The 23399-nt window shown below is 41.9% G+C and overlaps 1 protein-coding gene across 3 annotated transcripts in view; it reads left to right on the top strand.

The window, feature by feature from the left end:
- The first annotated feature begins 469 nt into the window (after positions 1–469).
- The window catches only part of AOAH (acyloxyacyl hydrolase), a 190973-nt gene continuing 168043 nt past the window's right edge, over positions 470–23399 (top strand). Inside the window, exon 1 of one of the 3 annotated variants that reach the window (XM_070058395.1) lies at positions 470–968. In XM_070058395.1, the coding sequence (XP_069914496.1) occupies positions 845–968 (124 nt within the window). In that variant the 5' untranslated portion in view covers positions 470–844. 3 annotated transcript variants of the gene reach the window in all.

Below are 23399 nucleotides of genomic sequence, written 5' to 3'. Positions count from 1 at the left end.
TCCATGTAAATGTAAATGCTCTTTGAAATTCTAGAGATAAAAGATTCATCCCACACAGTCGGGTAAATATGTGCCGGTTAATTCTACCACCTCTTTTTCCTCATTCAATTTAATATCCAACCATTCTGACTGCCAGTTATTGTCTGCACTGTTCATTTTCTGCACACCAAATGAAAGATCTTGAGAAAACTTGACCTTTCGAGGAATAATCCACCTTCTCCAGAGGAAAGTAACTACTTGACCAGAATATTCTTTAACGACAAAATGAAGAGCCCAACCTCACCATATAATGGTATTTAAAGCAAAGCTAAATAACAAAATTCTCCTGATAAAATCTCTAAGACCGCTGTGAGTTTGTGGTTTAATCTTCGTTTTTCTTCTTCAGCTTTTGTTTCAGTTTAGTTTGTTTTGCAAGAATGAAAGGGGAAGGGCCTCCTAACCAACCCAGCAGAGGATCCTGGCTGGCCTTGAGGTCCATGCCATTTACTGTCACTGACCTCAGCCAGGCAGCACAGACTCGCCTCCTGCTGCCACTGCGCAACTTTCCTGCAGTTTTTAGTTCAGAAGAACTGCACACCAGGGACTCCTGCCAGCTCTTCCTGGACCCAAGCCCCTGTGGCTCTCTCAGGGTCCCCCCAATAGCAAGTTGTGAGTCTAGGAGTGTTTTTTTGTGTGTGTGTTTTTATTTGATTCACGCTTAACAAAAGGGGTGTATGTGGAGGGGGTGTGTCAAGGAGAGGAGAGAAGGCACCAGCACTCACTCAGCTGATCCTGTGGCTTCAGCGTCAACATCTCTAAGTTGGCACGTCCAGAGCTTGGTAATCGCTTGGTGCAGAGCTCAAAGATGAAGTCTCCATGGAGAATCCTTGTGGTGTCTCCTCTGCTTCTTCTGCCCCTTCACTCTTCCACCTCAAGAGCTCATGACAACCAGCCCGGGACCATTCGCTCAGATCACTATACTTGTGTAGGTAAGTAATAATTTTGTATGCTTTGTGTGGACATAATAATGCAGGCCAATATTTTGCTTGTATGATAAATCATCTAATAATTCCAAGTAGAGCACCAGAAACTTCATTAACATAGGAAACTTTTGAGTCTGAGTGTGCGTGTGTGTCCATAGATGCATGTTAAACAATTGCTAAACTGAGTTAGTCATCAAAGTCTTTCACCCCATGGGTGGCTGGGATATTTTTCTCTCAGGGAAACAAGAATAACTTGAAATTCTTTCTCCTTTACGTGGGCTTTGACCTCAGACAGACGTGTCTGAGTCTGAGTTACTGCACTTTCATCCCCTCTATCCCATTCCTTCCTGGCTATGAAAGTTGGGCAACTTTCTTAACTCTCTCCATGCCTTTGTGTCCTTATTGGTGAAACAGAGCCAGAAATACTCAAATCAGAGGACTACCTTGAGAACTGAGCTTCTGAGTGTATTTGTGAGGTGTTGTCACACAGCAAGGACTCATCACCTTATCATCCTTCTTTCTCTCAGCAAGTCTAGACTGTGAGGTCACCCAAAAACTTTGAATACTGAGCTAGGACGCCTTGACTTCTCTTTTGCTGAAATATGTTACTTCCAATTTTGTTTTTGTTTTCATGGGGCGAGGGTAGGAGGAGAGTAGGAAGCAGGATAAAACCTTTGATTGGCACATTGAACCTGGAACTTCCAAAACAGCAGTCAGCTTTAGATGAGTCAGAGCCTGAGCTACAGAGATTCAGGACTGAGTAGAAATTATTCAATGAACAAATGTCAAAATAGAATCCTGGCTCAAGAAGCCAGAAAAAGAGCTTCCTGGATAAGAATGATGACCATATGCTACAAAGAGAAAATCTGGACAGATTCTGATACAAATTATTTCTGGACACAGTATGGAGAAAAATGTCTGTATTGGTCCTAATTCCCCAAACCCATGACCCTGTGTCCTTGTATATATTGGAGAAAACATGTGTAGCTCCAAAGTCTCAAATTAAAACCTACAAACCCAGGTTCCCTGGGAAATATCTTCTCCTGGGCTTTGAAAGCAAAAAAACAAACAAACAAACAAACAAAAACTACAGCCCTCTTAGAAGTATACCTGCGAGGGGCTGGCACTGTGGCGTAGCAGGTAAAGCTACTGCCTGCAGTGCCGGCATCCCATATGGGCGCCAGTTCAAACCAAGTCCTTGGGCCCCTGCACCCACGTGGGAGACCCAGAAGATGCTCCTGGCTTCTGGCTTCTGACTGGCGAAGCTCCAGCCATTGCGGACATCTGGGGAGTGAACCAGCAGAGGGAAGACCTCTCTCTTTCTCTGCCTCTCTCTCTCTCTCTCTCTGTAACTCTGACTTTCAAATAAATAAATAAATCTTTAAAAAAAAAAAAAGAAGTATACCTGGGAGATCATCCTCACTTAGCATTTGGTTTTATAAACCAATTATTTGACACCATTTCATTTTCTCAAAATAAAACCCTCAAGGCTATCAAATGAAAATAAGAAACAGACTTGAGAAAAGTTCAAGTGAAATGGGTTCTACTTCAAGGCGGATTGAAGACTGAATGTTTGGTTTTAGGTAACTCCTCTAACCTGAGAGCCTAGGTCTTCATTTCAGTAAAATGGACTTGTGGTACTCATTCCCTTCTCTGCCCCAATTCAATGAGTTAGAAGGAGGTGTTGAGGAGATTCCAGGATGGAGTTATTCTGCTGTTGATTTTCCACAGCAAATGAAAATAATAATGATGTTGTTTTGTCATGATTTTATGGGTCACGGATTTTTTTCATAGTCAGGTAGATCAATGATCATTCTGTTGTATGTAGGAGTGACTGAGGGCACTAGTCACTGGGAGGTATTCTCATGGTGGATTGGTAAGTCTGGGACCATCTATGACAGCTTTACTCACATGATTGACATCTTGGGGGCAGGGGATGGAGAGAAGTTTGGCTCATCTGAGAATATCCATCAGACCACCTGCATACACATAGCCTCATGTGAGCCCTGCTTTTTACCCAGAAGCTCAGGGGTTGCAGAGAAATAATTTCAAAAGACACGAATTTCAAAAGAAACTACCCATCTCCCAGGGTGTGGGTCTGGAAACTGGTGTGGTATCTTTTCTGCCTTCATCTATGGATGTAAGCATTTATAGGTCCCTTAACCCAGACTCAAGGAGGATCACACAGAACCCTATCCTTGACTAGAGGTGTCAAGGAATTTGTTGTCACAGGGGTTCACTTTGGTTGCCCACACAACCATTCCATGGCACCAGTAGAGTCTACTGCTGATTAGAATTGTGGAGGACTTAGCACCTCTTTCTCCAGCAACTTGAAGCTTCTGGCAAACTATGCCTGGATGACTGACTCACTTGCTGTTACCTTAACCAGAAAGGTGTATGTTAGAGGAATCTGTTCATGATTTACACTGAGCACTGACTGTGTCAAGCCGGGTGCTGAAGGGGCTTCACACTGGTGTCTCACTGGTGGGTGGTACCTTGGTGAAACAGACTTAGAAATGTGTGTGCAGGGGAGTTTGTTAAAGAGTGCTCTTCCAATAAGATCAGCAGGAGAGAGAAGGCAGCAGCAGGGGAAAGAAGGGAAAGATGGGTTGGGCTGCAGTCCCAAACAAAGGCCTTAGCTGACTCCACACAAAGCATTGGGGATAACAGGGCTCTTCAGAGTGGTGCTAGAGTGGATCCAGCCCTTGGAACCCTCACGCTGAACTGTCCTGGAATGTGAAGGGATCTCAGGGAAGGTGTGGCAATTCCTAGCGAGGGACTCAGGTGCTGGTATGACCCCTAAGACCAGCACTCCAAGCAGCTGGAGGAGCAAGTGTGTGCTGCAAGGGGATCCTGCAGTGCACTTACACAGCCAAATGTGCAAAGTGCCTTAGGAAGCAGAGAGTTAACTTCACTCCCAGCTGGTTCTAAGAGAAAGAACTTCACAGAGGAGTCAAGAGAAAAGCAAGAATCACTGATTGGGCTTCTGCTAATTCTACATTGTGGTTAATCCTCTAGCAACTTTTCTGATGCCATCAAACTAATTGGAAGAAAAGCGCCCCCAAACATTTCTATGCATTCACCACTTGTGTGATTACTGCATGGACACTATGAGTCAGGGGCACAAAGAACAATAATAATAATTTTTAAAAGTTTGCCTTCAGGGGAAAAAACAACTCTCCAGTTTAGAGGAAAAACAAGCAACTTGTAAAGATTATAGCCCTTTAAATGAATGATGAACTGGGCACTCAGTACACTTGGCAATCCTCCACTTCCCCAGCACCCTGTGCACTGCAGGGTCTGTGGCAGAGTGGGCAGAGAGCTGAGAAGCACAAGGCAAAGAGAAGCAGCCTAGACGCAGACAAGCTCTGACGGTGCATCCATAGTCACCAGAGGATGGGGAAATTATAGCCTGGGCACAGGGGAGGAGTGGGTTAAACTGTTGGGGTTTTTATTGCTGGTCAAAAAAGGAAGCTCCTGTTGTCTCAGATTTCATGGCAGGCACTTCCTTCCTGAAAGACCCTTGAGGAGAAAGCCCCGTGGAGCAGAAGTTGATTAGGCAGTTGGATGTCTGGTCACTCCAACTGAGCAAGAACAATTATCTTTGTTGTTGTCAGCTATCTTTTAAAGTCTCACCCAGACCTCAGAAGTTTACCTGGCCTTGATATACAAGCTCATAATAAAATAAAATATTTATAGTCAACTTTCCAACACACGGAAATTTTCTTTCCTGATTTTCATGGAATTCAGTAATATTCCATCCCATATTTTCAGAGATGAAAATTTGGTAATCAGACATGCTTCTTATTCATAAAACTTGCTTTGCCACTGGTCTGCTGCCATTGTCACCAGTCCCCAACACTTCACCATGGGGACAATTATTCTTTATATTATCCCTGAGTTGAATGTGGACTAACTGGAGTGATGTCTGTGAAAGGTAATTATATCCAGCTTCCTTCAGTCTACAAATTTCAATTGTACGTTAATAATTCTAAAAGTGTTGGCATTTATTGAGCACTTACTGTGTGATGAACGGTCTTCCAAAAAGCTTAGCTCTATTAACTCATTTAATCATCACCAATACCTAATGGAATAGTAATTATTATTTGGTAGATAGAAACAGGCAGAGAAATAAAGAGCTTATTTAAGATTACCAGCCTGTTAGCCCTGAACTCTGTCCCATTTGTCTCTCAGTAAATGTTGATTCCACCATGCCTGACAGCCTCTGCCTCTTTCCGCCACTTTCCAAGTGTGTGGAATTAGGAAGAAGCCATGATCATTTTTGCAAAACACCATTTTCTTTCCATGGATGATTCAGGCGGAAAGCAATCCTTATATAAGTCATTGACATTTAAATTAATTCACTGATTTTTGTTTTATTTTTAAAGCATCATTTGATACTCGGGAAACTTTTAAAAGAGTTTTTAAAAATTTACTTTTCTCCTCACTCATGTTTAGTTAAACAGATAAAGTAGAGGGTCAGTTTCTAGACCATACACCCCACACAGAGGGGTCAGTGTTAAGAAGACGGAAGGAGTCCCCTGTTTCAAGGCACTGTGAGTGTTAAAATTACAGCATGGCTGACAAAACCAGGAAAGATTCAGAACTGGCAGCGAAGGTTCAAAATGTACGCTCTTAATTTAGATACATAGAACTTTCACCTGATTCCTCTGTAACTGAATACTTGCTCACCGGACGCTGTTTCTGCCGATAGCTGAAAACATTTCCTGTTGTCACTCATGTGTTTAAGTTTCGTCTTGTTTGGGTAACTCCAGTTCTCCTTTTCCTTCCCTCCTCTCCAAGGGCTGACTCCGTTGTCATAGACAGCTTACTTAGCACCCTGACATTTACAGTTCTTGGCCTTCAGGGCCAGGCCTCTGCCCTCAGCTCTCAGGGCTCCTGCAGTCGAAGTGTTGTGGCTGGGAGAGTTCATGACCATGTCTCAGCAGAGCGGTCTGGACAGCTCCCTACAGGGACCCAGCCAGTCACCTCCCCTTCTTGTGCCCTGTGGGTTCTCAAGTTCCAGACAGACCACACCTGACTCTCTGGGCACAGCTGCACTTACCCATCACCAAGGCACTTCCCTAAGGCACTCTCTCTTCGCCTTCATCTTCTACCATTATTTTTTATTTTTGAAAGATTTATTTGTTTGTTTATTTACATGTATATTTGAAAAGCAGAATGATGGGGGAGTAAGGGGGTGGAGAGAGAGAGAGAGAGAGAGAGATTTCTATCTTCTGATTCACTCCCCCAGATGGCCAACAGCGAGGGCTGGGACAGGCTGACGCCAGGAGCTAGGGACTCCATTCTGGTCTCCCACATGGAAGGAAGGGGCCCAAGTACTTGGGCCTTCTTGCATTGCCTTCCAGGCACACGAGCAGGAAGGTGGATTGGATGTGGAGTAACCAGGACTCAAACTAGTGCTCTGATACGGGATGCCAGCATCACAAGAGGCAGGTTAGCCCACTTTTCCACAACACTGGCCTTGACCTTTATTTTTTAAATTATCATAGGATTTAGCCTCCCCCCCCCCCCATTAGCACATATGGTATCTGCCTTTCTTTCTCCTTGGGTTGCTCTGAAGAGAAAGACCAAGAGACAACAGAGAGGAGCCACAGCTTCACAGAAAAGTCTCACAGCGCCCAAAACCCAAGAGTGTCCAAGATGACAGCATCCTCTTCTTCAGTAAGAAAGGAAATATTTCCTTTTTCTTTATGTAAATGTACTATAGAAAGTGCATAATATATTTGTAAATGCACAATGAGAAAGAAGAAATTTGCAAATAATTAAGCAGTGTAAAATCCCCATTAAGTTATAATGTTTCTAGCTGTCTGTAATACATAATGCTATTTTTCTAAATTGAATGGACACCAAAATGTTAGTTAATAGTGTATATATAGGCCGGATGCAGCTCACTGGGCTAATCCTCCGCCTGCGGAGCCGGCACCCTGGGTTCTAGTCCTGGTTGGGGCACCAGTTCTGTCCCGGTTGCCCCTCTTCCAGTCCAGCTCTCTGCTGTGACCCGGGAAGGCGGTGGAGGATGGCCCAAGTGCTTGGGCCCTGCACCTGCATTGGAGACCAGGAGGAAGCATCTGGCTCCTGGCTTCGGATCGGCGCAGCGCGCCAGCCGAAGCAGCCATTTTGGGGGTGAACCAATGGAAGGAAGACCTTTCTCTCTGTCTCTCTCTCTCTCACTGTCTAACTCTGCCGGTCAAAAAAAAAAAAAAAAAAGTAGTTTATATATGGTTTACTAGTGAGGTTAGACATTTTTTACATTTTCTTTGGAATAGTTTTCTGGATTTCCACATTTTCTAGATGAGCGTGTGGAGGCAAGCGTAAGGCACAGTGATAAAGGCAGCAGAAATTTGGATCCTAGATGGCCTGGGCTTCAGCCCTGGCTCTGTCACTCAGGACAAATGTGACATCAGGGATATATCTTCATCCTCTGCACCTCCCTTCCTTCATGTGCAAAACAAGAATTGTTCAGAAGCCTGTATTACGTGTGGAGGACATAGAACTGAGGTTGGTGCACAGTAAGTGCTTAAAAGGATTCTTGTTATCTATTGTTTGGGAAATCAGGAAAAAATATATTGCAAATTGTGCTGTAGAAGTCTTGAAATTATACCTATTGTAACGCAAAGTCCTCAGTAACTGAATAATGACATGCCGGTCTGGGTCTTGTGTAAATACAAATTCTCAAACCTTGGTGTTCTTAAGGGAAAATTAATTTATAAAGAAAGATTTCACAGCATGTTAGCTTTCCATTGCTGTGCATTGCCACACACTCATCAGCATAAAGCAGCACGAATTTGCCGTCTGCACATCAGAAGCCTGGACATGATAGAACTAGGCTCTTTGTTCAAGGTTCCACAATCTGAAAATCATAATGCTGGCCTGGGCACAGTCTGATTTGAGACTTGGGGTCACCGGGTGTCAGCAGAGTTCAGTTCCTGGCACTTGCAGGCCTTAGGTCTCCTTTGCTTGCTGGCTGCCACAGTGAGGGACCACCCTCAACAGCTAAAGGCCACCCCTCTTTGGAGGAAGTTAGCAACATAGCTACTTAGTTCTTGCTCAAGACCAGCTGGAAAAAATTATGTTGAAAGGACCCTCCTGATTATGTTGAGCCCACCCAGGAAAAATCTTGATTGACTCAAGTAAACTGATTAGAGTTCTTAATTGTGCATGCCAAATCCCTTTTGTCATGTCACAGAACAGAACATGATATCCAATCATATTCATAGGTTCTGCCCTCATTCAGGGAAGGGAGTTAAACAAGCATAGATATCAGGTAGAAAACAATCTAATAATTCTGCCTAACACACATAGAAAGGCTTAAAAAGGGAGGAAAAGGCCTTGAAACTAAACATCCAGTTAATATCAAATATTAGCACCAAAGTGATTCAACAAAGAGACATAATTATGTGATGGAAATTAAAAGATGTAGGCTGAACAGATTTTTTGTTTGGGGGTTTCTTTTCTTGAAAAAAGATTTATGTATGTATGTATGCATGTATTTACTTATTTATTTATTTTAAAGATAGGGAGAGAAAGAGTGAGAGAGACACAGAGACATACATGCAAACAGAGAAAGCTCCCATTATGTGGTTCACTCTCCAAATACCCACAACAGTTAGAGTTGAGCCCAGCCAGAATCAAGAGCTGGAAGCTCAATCTAGGTTTTATAAGTAGGTGGCAAGGATCCAACTACCCATCACCTACCGCCTCCTAGGGTGTGCATTAGCAGAAAGCTGGAATCAGAAGTGAAGGCAGTACTCAAACCCAGGCACTCTGATATGGGTTTTAGGAATCTCAGGTAACAACTGCTATGCCAAACACTCAACCCTATTTTTTATTTGCTTGCTTTTTGGTTTGTGTTTGTGTTTTTTATTTGAGTATTCATATGCAAGCTTTTCCTCATAGACTTCACACTCTAAGAATTTGTAAAGAAAAACAAATTTTGCAATACCATACCACATTGCTCATAAACTAGTTGTTTTTCACTGCTAGATAAGAGTACAAATCCCTATCTGATTATTTCTCTGGAAAAAAAATCTATCTTATAACTCCCACAACTTAACAAAATGCAAATTCAAATATAGTAGATGAACTTGCTCTTTATTTTATTAAACCTAAAACCCTTAGTTTGCCTCCAATAAAAATAAGTACAAGAGGGAATTCTGATTATGAAAGCGTGAAGGAGTTAGAGAATTTTTTGTGCCAGAGACTACATGGAAAGTTGGAAAAATTGTCACAAACCTTTTGGAGCACCAGAAATCACCAATACCATACAATGAATCGAGAAATGTTTAAACTTCATGAAGACACTGAGATTCTGATCTTGCTTGGGACTGCTCCATATACCACACCCTCAGCTTGGTTAATGGAAATAGTAGTTTTATTGCTTTGAAATTGATTGCAAAACCCAGCAAGTTTATTACTAATGGGGCAGACTCAATTCAACCAGGTTTCAAAGATCCATGGCTCTGATGGATATGTGATAGACTCACTTGGGAATTTTCAAAGAGGATCTGCAGCTTTTTCAGCTCCAAGTTTTGGTCTGAAATGGAACAATGACAATCACCCATAGACTTACCAAGGAATTGGAAGAGCATCATAGAAGGGCTGAGATAAGTTCTCCACACACCTCTGATTGATTGGAAAACTATACTTGTGAGGCGGAGACCTGAAAGAGCCCAGCAAAAAGTGGAGGCCAAGAGAGACTTGAGAACCCGCTGCAACTCTGCACATCCTAGCAGGCATATGGACTGACAACAAAGGGCAGAAGCTTACAAGCTTGGAGTGTTTCAGCACAAACATGCCCAGTTTGCTGGGTAGCTCCAAGTTACACAGACACAGGAGTTATCCTTAGAAAGCCAAGCTAAAACATGAGCAGAGCCTTCAGAGGCTCCACACTCTGGGGCAAACAGGTCCCAAATTGAAGCCAGGAAATTTACTAGAAAAGCCCAGTCAAGAACCCTTGGAGGGGCTTGCGCTATGGTGTAGCAGGTAAAGCCACTGCCTCCAGTGTTGGCATCCTATATGGGTGCCGGTTCAAGTCCTGGCTGCTCCACTTCCGATCCAGCTCTCTGCTATGGCCTGGGAAAGCAGAAGATGGCCCAAGTCCTTGGGCCCCTGCACCCACATGGGAGACTGGGAAGAAGCCCCTGGCTCCTGGCTTCGAATTGGAACAGCTCTGGCCATTGCGGTCAATTTGGGAGTGAACCAGTGGATGGAAGACCTCTCTCTCTCTCTCTCTCTCTCTCTCTCTCTGCCTCTTTCTCTCTCTATGTAACTCTTTCAAATAAAATAAATAAATATTCAAAAAAAAACCTTGGAGGGGCCGGTGCTGTGGCACAGTGGGTTAACTACCTGGCCTGAAGTGCCAGCATCCCATGTGGGTGCTGGTTCGAGACCTGGCTGCTCCTCTTCTGATCCAGCTCTCTGGTATGGCCTGGGAAAGCAGTAGAGGATGGCCCAAGTCCTTGGGCTCCTGCACTCTCGTGGGAGACCAGGAGGAAGCTCCTGGCTCCTGGCTTTGGATCGGTGCAGCTCCGGCCATTGTGGCCAACTGGGGAGTGAACCAATGGATGGAAGACCTCTCTCTCTCTCTCTCTCTCTCTCTCTTTCTGCCTCTCCTTTGTGTAACTCTGACTTTCAAATAAATAAGTAAATCTTTAAAAAAAAAAACTTGGAAAAATAAAGCATAATCTAGAGTTGCTAAACATATTATTAAAATAACCAGTTTTTTAAAAAATTATTTATTTTATTTGAAAGGTAGAGTGTCAGAGATACAGGGAGAGACACAGAGAGAGGAAGAGATCATCCACCCAATGTTTCATTCCCCCAAATGACTGCAATAGTCAAGGCTGGGCTAAGCAGAAGCCAGGAGCCTGGAACTCTATCTGGGTCTCCTATGTGAGTGGCAGGGACTCAAGCACTTGGGCCATCTTCTGCTGCTTTCCCAGGCACATTAGCAGGGATTTGGATAGAAGTGGAGCAACTGTGACTGGAACCGGGGCCCATACTGGATGCTGGTGTCACAGGCAGACACTTAACCTGATTTACCACAATATCAGCTCCAAAATAACCAGTTTTCAATGAAAAAAATTACTACACATACAATGAAACAGAAAACAGAGACCCATACTTAGGGGAAAATAGACTGGGTGAACCTATCAAAGACTTCAAAGTGTTGTTATGAATGTTTCCAAAGAAGTGAAGAAAATCATAGTAAAATAATTAAAGGAAATATGTGACAATATTCATCAAAATATAAATATAAAGTTATAATAAAGAGGCAACTGGCAATTCTGTTCTTGAAAAGCAACAAATGAATTGGCATATTCACTACATGGGCTCAACAAAAGATTTGAGTTCAAAGAAGAATCAGTGAACTTGAAAATAGATCAATAGAAAATATCCAAACCAAAGACAAGAGAAAGATAAAGCTTGAGGAAAAATGAACACAGCTTCAAAAACATGGGAGTACCATTTCCTGTACTCAATATTTATGAAATGAGAATTCTAGGAGAGAAAAGAAAGAAAGGGGGAAAAGAATATGTTTGAAGAAGTAATGGTCAACACTCAAGATTGGTGAAAAATATTGACCTACAGATCCAAGAATCCCAACATCAAGTAGGATAAGCAGAAACAGAAACAAACCTTGACACCTCACACTCAAAGTTCTGAAAACAAAATACACACACAGGGTCATTTAAAAGTTCATGAAAAATATGTATTATATCATTTTATATTTTACCCTCATGCCAATCCAGACAGAGACATCATGAGGAAAGAAAACTGCAGGCCAGTATAATTAATAAATATAGATAGAAAAATCCTTAACAAAATATTGGCCATCTGAATCCAGCAACATATAAAATGAGTAATACATCATGACTCTGTGGGGTTAATATCCGAAATGCATGCTTGCCTTAACATTTCAAAATAAATAAATGGAATACACCAGATTTGTAGAATAGGGACTATAACTACATTATCTCAACAGAAATAGGAAAACTATTTGACAAAAATCAGCCACCCAGCCATGTTAAAATCTCTCAACAAATTATAAAAGAAATGTAAATTTCCTCAACCTGGTAAAGAATATCCATGAAAACACTCCACTGCTAACTTTATGCTTAATGATGGCAGATTGAACATTTCCTCCTAAAAAGAAGAGTGAGGAAGGTAAAAGTGTTCACTCACCACTTTTAGTTAACACTCTCTTGAAGCATCTACTCAGTTTAATATAGAAAGAAAACAAATGCATGCAGTTTGGAAAGGGATAAGTAAAATTATTTTTAGATATCATGGTCTTAAATGTAGAAAATCCTAATACATCTACAAAGAAAGTACTAGAACTAGGAAGTAACATTAGCAAGGTTGAAAGATTTAAAACTAAGCCGGCACCGTGGCTCACTAGGCTAATCCTCTGCCTGCAGTGCCAGCACACCGGGTTCTAGTCTCGGTCAGGGCGCCGGATCCGGTCCCAGTTGCTCCTCTTCCAGGCCAGCTCTCTGCTGTGGCCCAGGAAGGCAGTGGAGGATGGCCCAAGTGCTTGGGCCCTGCACCCACATGGGAGACCAGGAGAAGCACCTGGCTCCTGGCTTCGGATCAGCGCGGTGCGCCAGCCATTGAGGGGTGAACCAACGGCAAAGGAACACCTTTCTCTCTGTCTCTGTCTCTCTCTCACTGTCCACTCTACCTGTCAAAAATAAATATAAATAAATAAATAAATAAATAAAATACAAAAAAACAGTTGTATTTGTTTAACAAAAAATATTCAACTCCTGAAGTTAAGAAAACAATTCAATTCACAATATGATAAAAACACGTAGGAATATTTAAAAGCATAAATGCACTTACTCTACACTGAAAACTATAAAACATTGTAGAGAATTAAAGAAATGTTTCATGTCAATGAATTGGAAAACAATAGTGTTAAAATGGTAGTATTTACAAGTTGATCTTTATATTAAACCCAATTATAATCAAAATCTTATTAAACTTTTTTGTAGAAACTTGTAAGAGATTTCTAAACTTTACATAGAAATGAAAAGATGCCAGAGTAATCACAATTATAAAGAACATTATTGGAGAAATGCACTACTTGATTTCAAAACTTACTCTGATAATACAATAACAGCCTGGTACTAGATGTAAGGGTAGATCTAGATAAATGGAGCCAGATAGGAAGCCCAGAAATAAACCCATGTAGTTATGGACAATTTATTTTCCACCAGGGCTCAAAGGTATTTCAATGGGGATAGGGTAATTTTTGAAGAAATGGGATATCTATATGCAATTTTTAAAAAGTCAAGGAATGGAGAAACTTAGACACTGATTTCAAACTATGACAAATGTGAACTCAAAATAGATCACAGACCTAAAAGGTAAGAGCTAAAACTATAAAACTTCTAGATGAATAGATTTGTGGCATTGGATTAGGCAAAGATTCTTAGGCATAACATCAAAAGCACTATCCAAAAAGGAAAAATGATGAATTATACTTTCACAAATGTAAGCCCTTCTTCTCTCCAGAAAACATCATTAGGAAATGAAAAGACTAACCACAGAGACGGAGCCAGCATTTCCAAATCGTATAGACTTTAGTATAGCAATGATTATTTTGATTAACATGATTAATTTTCACTTTCAAAAGAAAACATCTTAACATATGCAGTGTATCTCTTAGAGAAATATAAATCTCAATAGATCTTAATTAGAATCACCAGTTGGCCACTACAGATCTGAAATTCTTTGAGTGTATTGCTTAATCACTCTGAGCCTCAGATTTCTCATCCCTAATGTGGAATCACCACACACATAGAGTGTTTCAATGATTAAGTGAGATACAGGTTATAAAAACAGCTATCAGAGATCCTGAAACAAAGGAGTCTTCCAAAAATGTCATTTCATTTCCCTAAAACTTATTAAAGTTGTAGGCAGAATTAAAAGATTATTCAATAAAAATTCTATAAAATAGAAGTATTTTTATAATTATGAAAGAATACGTAGCCTTCACCAAGACTTAAGATATAAAAGAGTATTTTTAGAGTAAAATCAATTGCAATCCCCAAACCCAGAAGATTACTGGTGATATTTTGGTATATTGCCTTTCAAAATGTACTAAGTATGTATACACATATGTAACACATTTATGAGGTTTCATTATTTTGTTTTATTTCTACATTTGGAATGATAAGTAGACAATCTAAAAGCAAATCTTATAGATTTCTTTCAACAGTGCATTTGTACAAATTTGTGGCAATAGCAAGCATTTGCTACCAGGTAAACACTTTTCAAGTTAACAAGGAGATTTTTGATAAAGGCTATAAATCAGGTTGGTCATAGTTTAAGATGATATGCCTAATTGTCTGTCTCTGCAACCAGCTACCTACCTAGCTATCCATTCATCCATCCTCTATATCTATCTACTTTAGAATGAAAATATTGAAGTGAATTGAAAAATGAAATAATATTTCTTCTAAAAGAAAAATCTGATTTGCAAATTCCTTTAATGATAAGATTTGTTTTTGCTATTTAGGTTTATACTATACAGAAGACATTTTTCATAACTTGAATGAACTAGATCTGCAGTGGCAACATTTAACAAATATGTATATGATGTAAGCATACAAAGCATTTCTTAAAAATATTGTACAGTCAGTCTCGCCCGTCACGCACGGTACGTTCGTGGGGAACCTGGCGCTAAACCATTCATAGACGACCTGCTTCTGGGTCGGGGTTTCGTACGTAGCAGAGCAGCTCCCTCGCTGCGATCTATTGAAAGTCAGCCCTCGACACAAGGGTTTGTAAAAGAATTAGAATAAAAAAAAAAATTGTATAGTCAGAAGTACATTGAAGGCCGGCGCCGTGGCTCAATAGGCTAATCCTCCGCCTTGCGGCACCGGCACACCAGGTTCTAGTCCCGGTCAGGGCGCCAGATTCTGTCCCAGTTGCCCCTCTTCCAGGCCAGCTCTCTGCTGTGGCCAGGGAGTGCAGTGGAGGATGGCCCAAGTGCTTGGGCCCTGCACCCCATGGGAGACCAGGATAAGTACCTGGCTCCTGCCTTCAGATCAGCGCGGTGTGCCGGCAGCAGCACACTGGCCGTGGTGGCCATTGGAGGGTGAACCAACGGCAAAGGAAGAGCTTTCTCTCTGTCTCTCTCTCTCACTGTCCACTCTGCCTGTCAAAAAAAAAAAAAAAAAAAGAAGAAGAAGAAGAAGAAGAAGTACATTGAAAAGAGCAATATTTCAATTTCTCAATTTTCTTTAAGTATATTAGGTTTTTTAAAAAAAATATATTAGGTTTTAACAGGATCTAAGAAACACAACACATATGTAAAAATAAGAATAAGCTTTATTAAAAATTGTGTATATTTCCCCAAAATTGAAACAGTGAAAGACTTACTGATTGGTGCTACTTGTTTTTGCAAGTCAGATGGCTTCTTGTTCTTTGCTTTCAACAAAATTGAAGGAGGATTTAACAGAGTAGTCAGCTTATAGATCATTTAAAATAACTTTCAATAATAGATCACTCAGATTTCTGGCATTTAACTCAAAAGGAGTTCAAAGAACTGAGTGACACTGCTGTATCAAAAGCCCTTCCAGCCCCATCTACTTATTTAACTAATAATATTTCTCAGAACTTACATTTTGAAAAGTGAAAAATAGGGACTAAAGTTCCAAATCTTGTCTCTTTACATGAATAAATAATATTATTCCACAGCAATAGGTACTAGTGTAAAAGGCCCAACCATTCCATTAAAAGATATAATTTCAAAATTTTACCTTTATCATTGAATAGCTATTTATAAAATTGGAAATATATATATTGTTTATTTAAGTTAATTTTACTGAAAAATAAAAACTATCCAGAAGAATCTTCAGTACTTAGAGTACTTGATTCACAGAAAATTAAAATTTTATTTAAAATCCACACATATTTTTAGTAGTGAGAAGTATAACAGTGTAATTAATATGTATTTTTAACCATAAAATATATTACACTGAGATGAAATTTTCTGGTGGAATAAAACTTCAAGGAAGTAGACTTTTCATTGAAAAAGAATTCAAGGAGAGGACTTACCAATGTAAAATTGAAAGCAGAATTTGAGCATATATTTTTAAGGGGATGAGAATAGGCATAAATCACCATACTATTTAAAGTCCTTTGGATATATACAGATTAATTTAAGAGTTCTATTGAGGTATTTGCAATCTGTCTGAAATTACATCCTTTGCAACTAGTTAATTGAGATCCATTAATATTGTTTTAATATCCATTAAGATGTGGAATAACTACAGTTTTTCAAATTCCTCTTAGGAAGTACTGGGCAAAATGTTTGAAAAATCACTGGTCTGTATTCCAGACTTTACAGTATAGTGTCAGCATTTCAGATTGTAATCTTCCAGGCTCTTCATGATCCAGCCCCTCTTTCCTCTTTGATTCTTGCTTTGCAACAGACCCTAAATTCTAGTCTTGCCCAGTTCTCCTCTTCCTCACCTCCAGGTTCCTCCCTAGAGGCCCAGCCCCTCCAAGAAGCCAGACACCTCTGCACTCCCAATGCACTAACAGACTCCTCTATCATCTCATATGCAGATTGCTGGAATGGTTTATTTAGGTAGCAAACCCATCTTCTGGTCTACGGCTTCAATTAGTCACCTTTGTAACCTTAAGCTTCTAAGCACATAGCAGGTAGCAACAAATTTTTTTTCAGATAAATAACAGCAGAGATGGATGCTGGCATCTCAATTCTCTTCTTCACAATTTTTAATGTATTTCTAAGTCAGCTAAATCAATTTTTTTCTCACTGCTTTGCTTGGGCTCTACTCACCTTTACTGGCCTCAGCCCATGTTTTCACTAGTAATTGCCCCATACAGGGCCTCTCTGGTTGCCAATGTTCTTGGTGAAGTTGGCAGTTTGGAACTCACAGAGCATTTTCTCATAAAAACAATATTCCAAATGTTGGTTAGGTTAGACCACAGAGCCTAATTCACCAAAATGTAGTGGAAATACTAGACATCCGCCATAAAAGAAAATTCAGCCTACTCATTTTTCGAAGTGAGTTTTTGAGCATGTTTTCTAAAGTGTTACTGGAGAATATGTGTCTCTCCGTGGTGGTCTCAGCGGGTGGGAGAGAAACCAACATTTGCTAAAAGCACAGGCTGTGCCAGGCACCATGTGTACATTATGTGTTACATCACTCAGACTCACAACACTTTGGCCAGCTGTGTGTGACAGCCTTGGTTGTATTACCAACACAGCCCATGTGCACAACTCTCATTTATTAATTCACAATCCTGTAGCCTGGCACAGCTGGGAGAGTCCCTAGCGTTCCTCCTCTGGGCTCACTCCTACAGCTGCACTCGGTTATTACATAGTGGAAAGGCAGTAGTGGATGGGGGATCTAAAGTTGCCTTACTCATCTGGTAGCTGGCAGGCTACTGGCCAAGATACCTCAGTTCCCCTTCCTGGGTCCTCTCCAGCAGGCTGGCTCAGGCCAGCCTGAAGGCAAAAGCAGAAGCTGCAAAGCCTCTTGAGGGCCAGATTATGACCTGACACAGTTACTTCCCCCACACGCTACTGGCCAAACAAGTCACAAGGCCAGACTCATAGGGCTGGGAAATAGATACCACCTCTTCGTGGGACAAAGTGCTGAACATGTGTGAATTTTTTTTTTTATTTGAAAGGGGCAGGGTAGGAAAAAGAGAGAGGGAGAAATATCTTCCATCTATTGGCTCATTCCCAAAATGCCTGCAACAGCCAGACCAAAATCAAGGGCCTAGAACTCAGTCTGGGTCTCTCACGTATGTGCCAGGGATCCACGTACTTTGAGCATCCCCTCTGCTTCCCAGGATCTGCATTAGCAGGAAGCTAGAATTTCAAGCAGAGGTGGGACTTGAACTCAAGCACTCCGATATGGAAATGGGGTCATCCCAAGCAGCATCCTAGCCCGTCTGTGGCCATTTTTACTGAGTCACACAAGCAAGCATTATTTCCCATTCTATAGCTGCCAAATTCTAGGTTCAGAAAGATTAACTTTCCGAACAGGTCATCAAAGAAGGAGGTACCTTTCTCTGAAGGGAGGAGAGAACTTCCACTTTGACTGTGACCTTGTCTAAATATGATCAGAGTCGGTGAACTCAGGGGGCTTCCATAGCCTTGGCAACTCATGACAAGAGCCTAGGGTGATTACTGATGCCATAAACAAGAGTGTCAATTTGTAAAGTCAACAACAGGAATCACTGTGCACTTACTCCTCATGTAGGATCTCTGTCCTTAATGTGCTGTACATTGTGATTTAATGCTATAACTACTACTGAAACAGTATTTTTCACTTCGTGTTTCTATGGGGGTGCAAACTGTTGAAATCTTTACTTAATATATACTAAACTGATCTTCTGTATATAAAGAGAATTGAAAATGAATCTTGATGTCAATGGAAGAGGAGAGGGAGTGGGAAAGGGGAGGGTTGCGGGTGGGAGGGAAGTTATTGGGGGGGAAGCCATTGTAATCCATAAGCTGTACTTTGGAAATTTATATTTATTAAATAAAAGTTAAGGCCGGCGCCGCGGCTCAATAGGCTAATCCTCCGCCTGCGGCACAGGCACCCCAGGTTCTAGTCCCGGTAGGGACGTCGGATTCTGTCCTGGTTTCCCCTCTTCCAGGCCAGCTCTCTGCTGCGGCCCGGGAGTGCAGTGGAGGATGGTCCAAGTCCTTGGGCCCTACACCCCATGGGAGACCAGGAGAAGCACCCGGCTCCTGCCATCAGATCAGCGCGGTGCACCGGCCACAGTGCACCACCCACGGCGGCCATTGGAGGGTGAACCAATGGCAAAAGGAAGACCTTTCTCTCTGTCTCTCTCTCTCTCTTACTGTCCACTCTGCCTGTCAAAAAATAAATAAATAAATAAAAGTTAAAAAAATAAATTAACTTTCCTACTGAATACACAAGTGTGTAAGGACTAAAGCAGCCCCAGTCTATCTGGCTGTCGCATCCTTCTGCTCTGTACTACACCACAGGGTCTCGGGTAGATTTTTCTCACCTCCCTTCCATTCTCACTCCTGCTCCTGCCCTGCACCTCCCTATCCAGGTCTAGAATCTAAGAGGAGGAAACAGAAGAGAAGAGGAAAGGTGCTGTGTGACTCACACCTGAGCTGTATGTTGCCATCTTTGGCTGAGTAACCAGTATCTCAGAGAGACAAGGCCAGGAGTAAGATAATGTGGGATGATCGTGCTTACACCATTCTTTCTTGTTTCCTTTTCTTTTCACCAAATATCGTGTCTAAGTCCCACCTTCCTGCTTATTATACTTAGCAAGGCAGCTTTTTGTTACTACAACAGAATACCTGAGACAAGCTAATTATGAAGGAAAGAGAATGAGTTTGTCTTACAGTTCTGGAGGTCAAAAGTCCAAACAGCATGATGCAGGCTTTGGCTTTGGTGAGGGTCCCATGGCAGATGGCAAATGGTGGCCCTCATGCTGAGGACAAATCACCTGGCTGAGATAAGAAGCAGAGAGAGCTGCTGGGCTCAAATTCATAATTCTGTAACAACCCTCTCTGGAGACCTTCGAAGCTCACACCAGAAGTGCTTTCTAAGGACAGGCCTCCAATGACCCACAGACCTGCATACTAGCTCCCACCTCTTAGGTTCCACCTCCCCATAGCACCTGGGGATTGAATCTTTAATGCATGGGCCTTTGGACGACGTTCAACATGCACACCATAATAGCACTCAACCACTCTGAGTTTCCACGTACTCTTCTGTAAAATGAAACTAATCATTTCTACATCTATGAGTTGTAAAGTTCGAATGAGATAATAAGGTTTGCAAAAACACTTGGAGAACTGTAGAGCACACTCTAGCAATATGATGAATTATTTATGCCTCCACTCATGGTCAAAGAGGAAATGCAGTCACACTGGCACTGGCTCTGACAACTGCAAAGTGCTTTCAAGGCTTTTCAATGAAATGTGAGTTTAAAATGGGGAATCCAATAGGCCACTCTCTGAAGCTGGCTGCGTTTCCAGCCAGCACAGATATGATCATAATTAGTTTCAAGAGTTGTTTGATCTCAAAAAATTTCCAAGGCACAGTGTACCTGAGGTATGTGTCCAGAAGTGGATCCCTGAAGCAGGTGGTTTCTTTTTTTTCCCCTTCACTATCAGGAGTGTCTGTTTCTATTATACTTGTTATTTTCAGATGCCGGAGAGAAGAGATTTTCCATATGTGAGATTTCAGCTTGTGATCATTGAGCAAAAGGCATAGCACTTGCTCTCTTTCCTCACTTTCTAAATGAATAGCAGCTTGGACAAACTCACTTTAGCAGAGCCAGGCCTTTTATTAGCAGCCAGAGAATCATCTGTAATGTGAGGAATTACTCAGCCCGTGAATCTCTCCCAGGAAAATATGCATTAGTCTGTCAAGGTAGTAGAACCTCTTATTAGAAACTGTAAAACAGTCCATTTCTCTGTTCTTGCCACTAAAGAATTCAGGACACACCTCACTGCAGACCCTAAATTAACTGGAATCCAACTGGAAGGGGAGTTGAGCCCACTGGAGATGGGTGGAGATGGCCAAATGCACAAGACTCAAAATCAAAGCTGCATGCAACCTGGGCATTCACCATTTCAAACCCCATTACCTCTTTGTCTGAGGGCTCCTTTTGATCATAACTCTTCACTAGGCAAAGTGATGATAATGGTGAGACGCACCCGGACTTAAGAGGCAGCTGGCTTTCTATCTAGCTAACGATGTTCCGATTGTAGTCAGTACTACTAAGGAGCCACTGCTCTCAGATGATGGCATTTCTAGGGGTAAAACTCAAAAGCAAAGCTTCTATCTGTAAACAGGAAGAAGCAGGTTGATCTCAAGCAGCCCAATGCTTGTCGCCTTCACCCTCTATGCCATGAATTGAAACAAATGCAAGTATGTGCTGCAGTCGAATTTCCAGGGAAGGGAGACCGCATGCAAGGATTATGATCACTCGGGTCACCGGGAATGGGCACTACTACAGGACAAATTCCAAGTAGGGTTCCTTTATACCCCATGATACCCCAGTATTCCTGCTATGCCCAACTAATTGTGGGGTTCCAGTTCTTACATCTCATCACGTCTAGGGTCATTGTCTGTAAGAAATCATTATCTTAGGTTCTAAAGGGGAAAGAGTTTTTGCCACTAAATTGTGAAAAATGAGAAAAGATATCTTTCACTACCACCCCAATAATTCTTGTTTCTGTCCATGGGATACCTTTTCTCCCAACTGCCCTGCCAGAGTCTCTCCCCAGGCATTTGGCTGGTATTTACTATCCTGTTAGGATGAATTTGGGAAGTGTACGGTGACCCTCTTATGGACGGAATCATATTCTGTTCAAGGCCTAACTCAGTTTCTTGCCATGAACAGGTGCTCAGTAACCACTAGGTAACTGTCATTTCCTCTGTTAAAGTCAACCTTGGAAGACTCTGCTAATATTCAGGCATTCTGTATTAATCTTTTGCCTCTTCAAGGGCCAAGAGAGCAACTGCTACAGTTTTTCTTGCTGTAACTCTCCACAGGTTTTCTTCATATTTGTCTCCATGAGGATATAACCCATTCTCCTCAGGTCCAGAAGGTGTTGTCCATAGGTGTTTGTCTTTCACTGACCAATTCAGCAGGCTTGCAGTGAGTTCGTGTACCAAGCATGGTGCGAGGCCTGGGTGTGGAAGAACAAGGCATTGGCTTTGCACTTTAGAAGGGTGATGACCAGAGGGAGGAAGTCAGAGCAGCATTGATTACCAAGTCATCCCTTGGTACTGGGGGCTGGGGTAGGGGTGGGAGCATTCTACATCCAAGGCCTCAACCAACTTCAGTCAAAAGTATTCAAGAAACATGTCTCTGTACTAAACATGTACAACTTATTCCTTGTCATTATCCCCTAAACAATATAGTATAACAACTATTTATATTGCATTTACAGTGTATGAGATACAAGTAATCTTTAGATGAGTTAAAATTTCAAGAGAGTTATTTGGGTTATATGCAAATGCCAGCACTACATCATTTCCTAAAAGAGATTTGAGTATCTGCAGAATCTGGTATCTTAGAAGGGTCCTGCAGCCACAGACACTCCAAGGTGACAGTATTTACACCTGGAACAATGGAGAGCAGGGCGCTGAGGAAGGATGAGATTTCCCAAGGATGTGGAGGTGGAGGAGGATCTCGAATGATTCACAGGGGGCTCATCGGCAAAGCAGCAGAGGTTGGAAATAGCACCGAAAACCAGAGCCTTCTGACGGGGTAGTGGAAATAAAATGAGTTCACCACGAAGTATGAAGAGAGTATTGTGCTAACTTCTGATTTTCCAAATATTCAGCATCTCAAAGGCTCATCACTTAAGGGAAACTGAGGCAGCACAATAACCCACATGGTTTTGTGTTGCTTCATCACCTTGTCTCAATTAGAAAATGGCATCCAATCTGTAAGCACCCCAAGATGCCCCAGCCTCATGACATTTATTAATCCTGTCCTCATAATGTGTCTGGAAACTTTCAGGGTGCATCCTAACTGTTCCTATTTGACCTTAGTCCTTTAAACCAGCCAGGCTATTTGTCATTTGCTTCTCTCCTTTAAGATACAGTTTGAAAGTGTTTTGGGTAATCAAAAACTGCATCAAACAAGGCCTGGAAGTATTATGGTTTTACACCATTTTAATGTGTGCAAAACCAAAATGATAACAGCATCAATCTCAGGTATACAATGCACAGAGGATCTCCTCTACTTGGTATGTGCTACAGGTCTCCTAATTTTACTTCCATATTCCCACCTGCTTTGAGTCCACTCTGGGTGCCTTGAGTCCCAAGTGCTGCAGCTCACTGATAAGATGCTGCATGAAGTGACTGTAAGGTAGCTCCTCAGCCCAGTACCCTGACACATGAGCTGTGCGCTATGACCATTCACTACACAACATGCTTATTTGGTTCAAGGGGCTGTGGGGTACTGATTGTTTCACACCAGAATGAGAGGTGGGACCATGTCCAGAAGTAGAGACTGGAAGAGACAGGAGGCAAATTGGCTGAGACAGTGGAACGCAGAAGCAATGACAGGTGCATCCACTACCCATTTCCCAGAGAAAACCCCAGCAACAGACAACTGAAATGCTACTCAGATGACCCTGGAGTCAGCTCAGTTCAAGGCAGTAAACAGCTCGTTTCCACCCTCGGAACTAGGCAGTGCTCATACTTGGACAGGATGAGACTCCTTAGGGAACTTACGACCAACTCCAAACTCTTAAAATGAAATTCCAGAGACAAGTGTTTGGCTCAGCAATTACATGCTGGTGAAGATGCCCACATCCACATCAGAGTGCCTGGGTTCCACACCTGGCTCCAGCTGCTGACTTCAGCTGCCTGCCAAGGCAAACCATGGGAGGTACCACTGACGGGTTAG

This window comes from Oryctolagus cuniculus, chromosome 16, assembly GCF_964237555.1.
Source record: "Oryctolagus cuniculus chromosome 16, mOryCun1.1, whole genome shotgun sequence".
In the NCBI taxonomy this organism is placed as follows: Eukaryota; Metazoa; Chordata; class Mammalia; order Lagomorpha; family Leporidae; genus Oryctolagus; species Oryctolagus cuniculus.
Note: the sequence above shows the minus strand (reverse complement) of the source record. Positions and strands in the feature narration are given on the sequence as shown.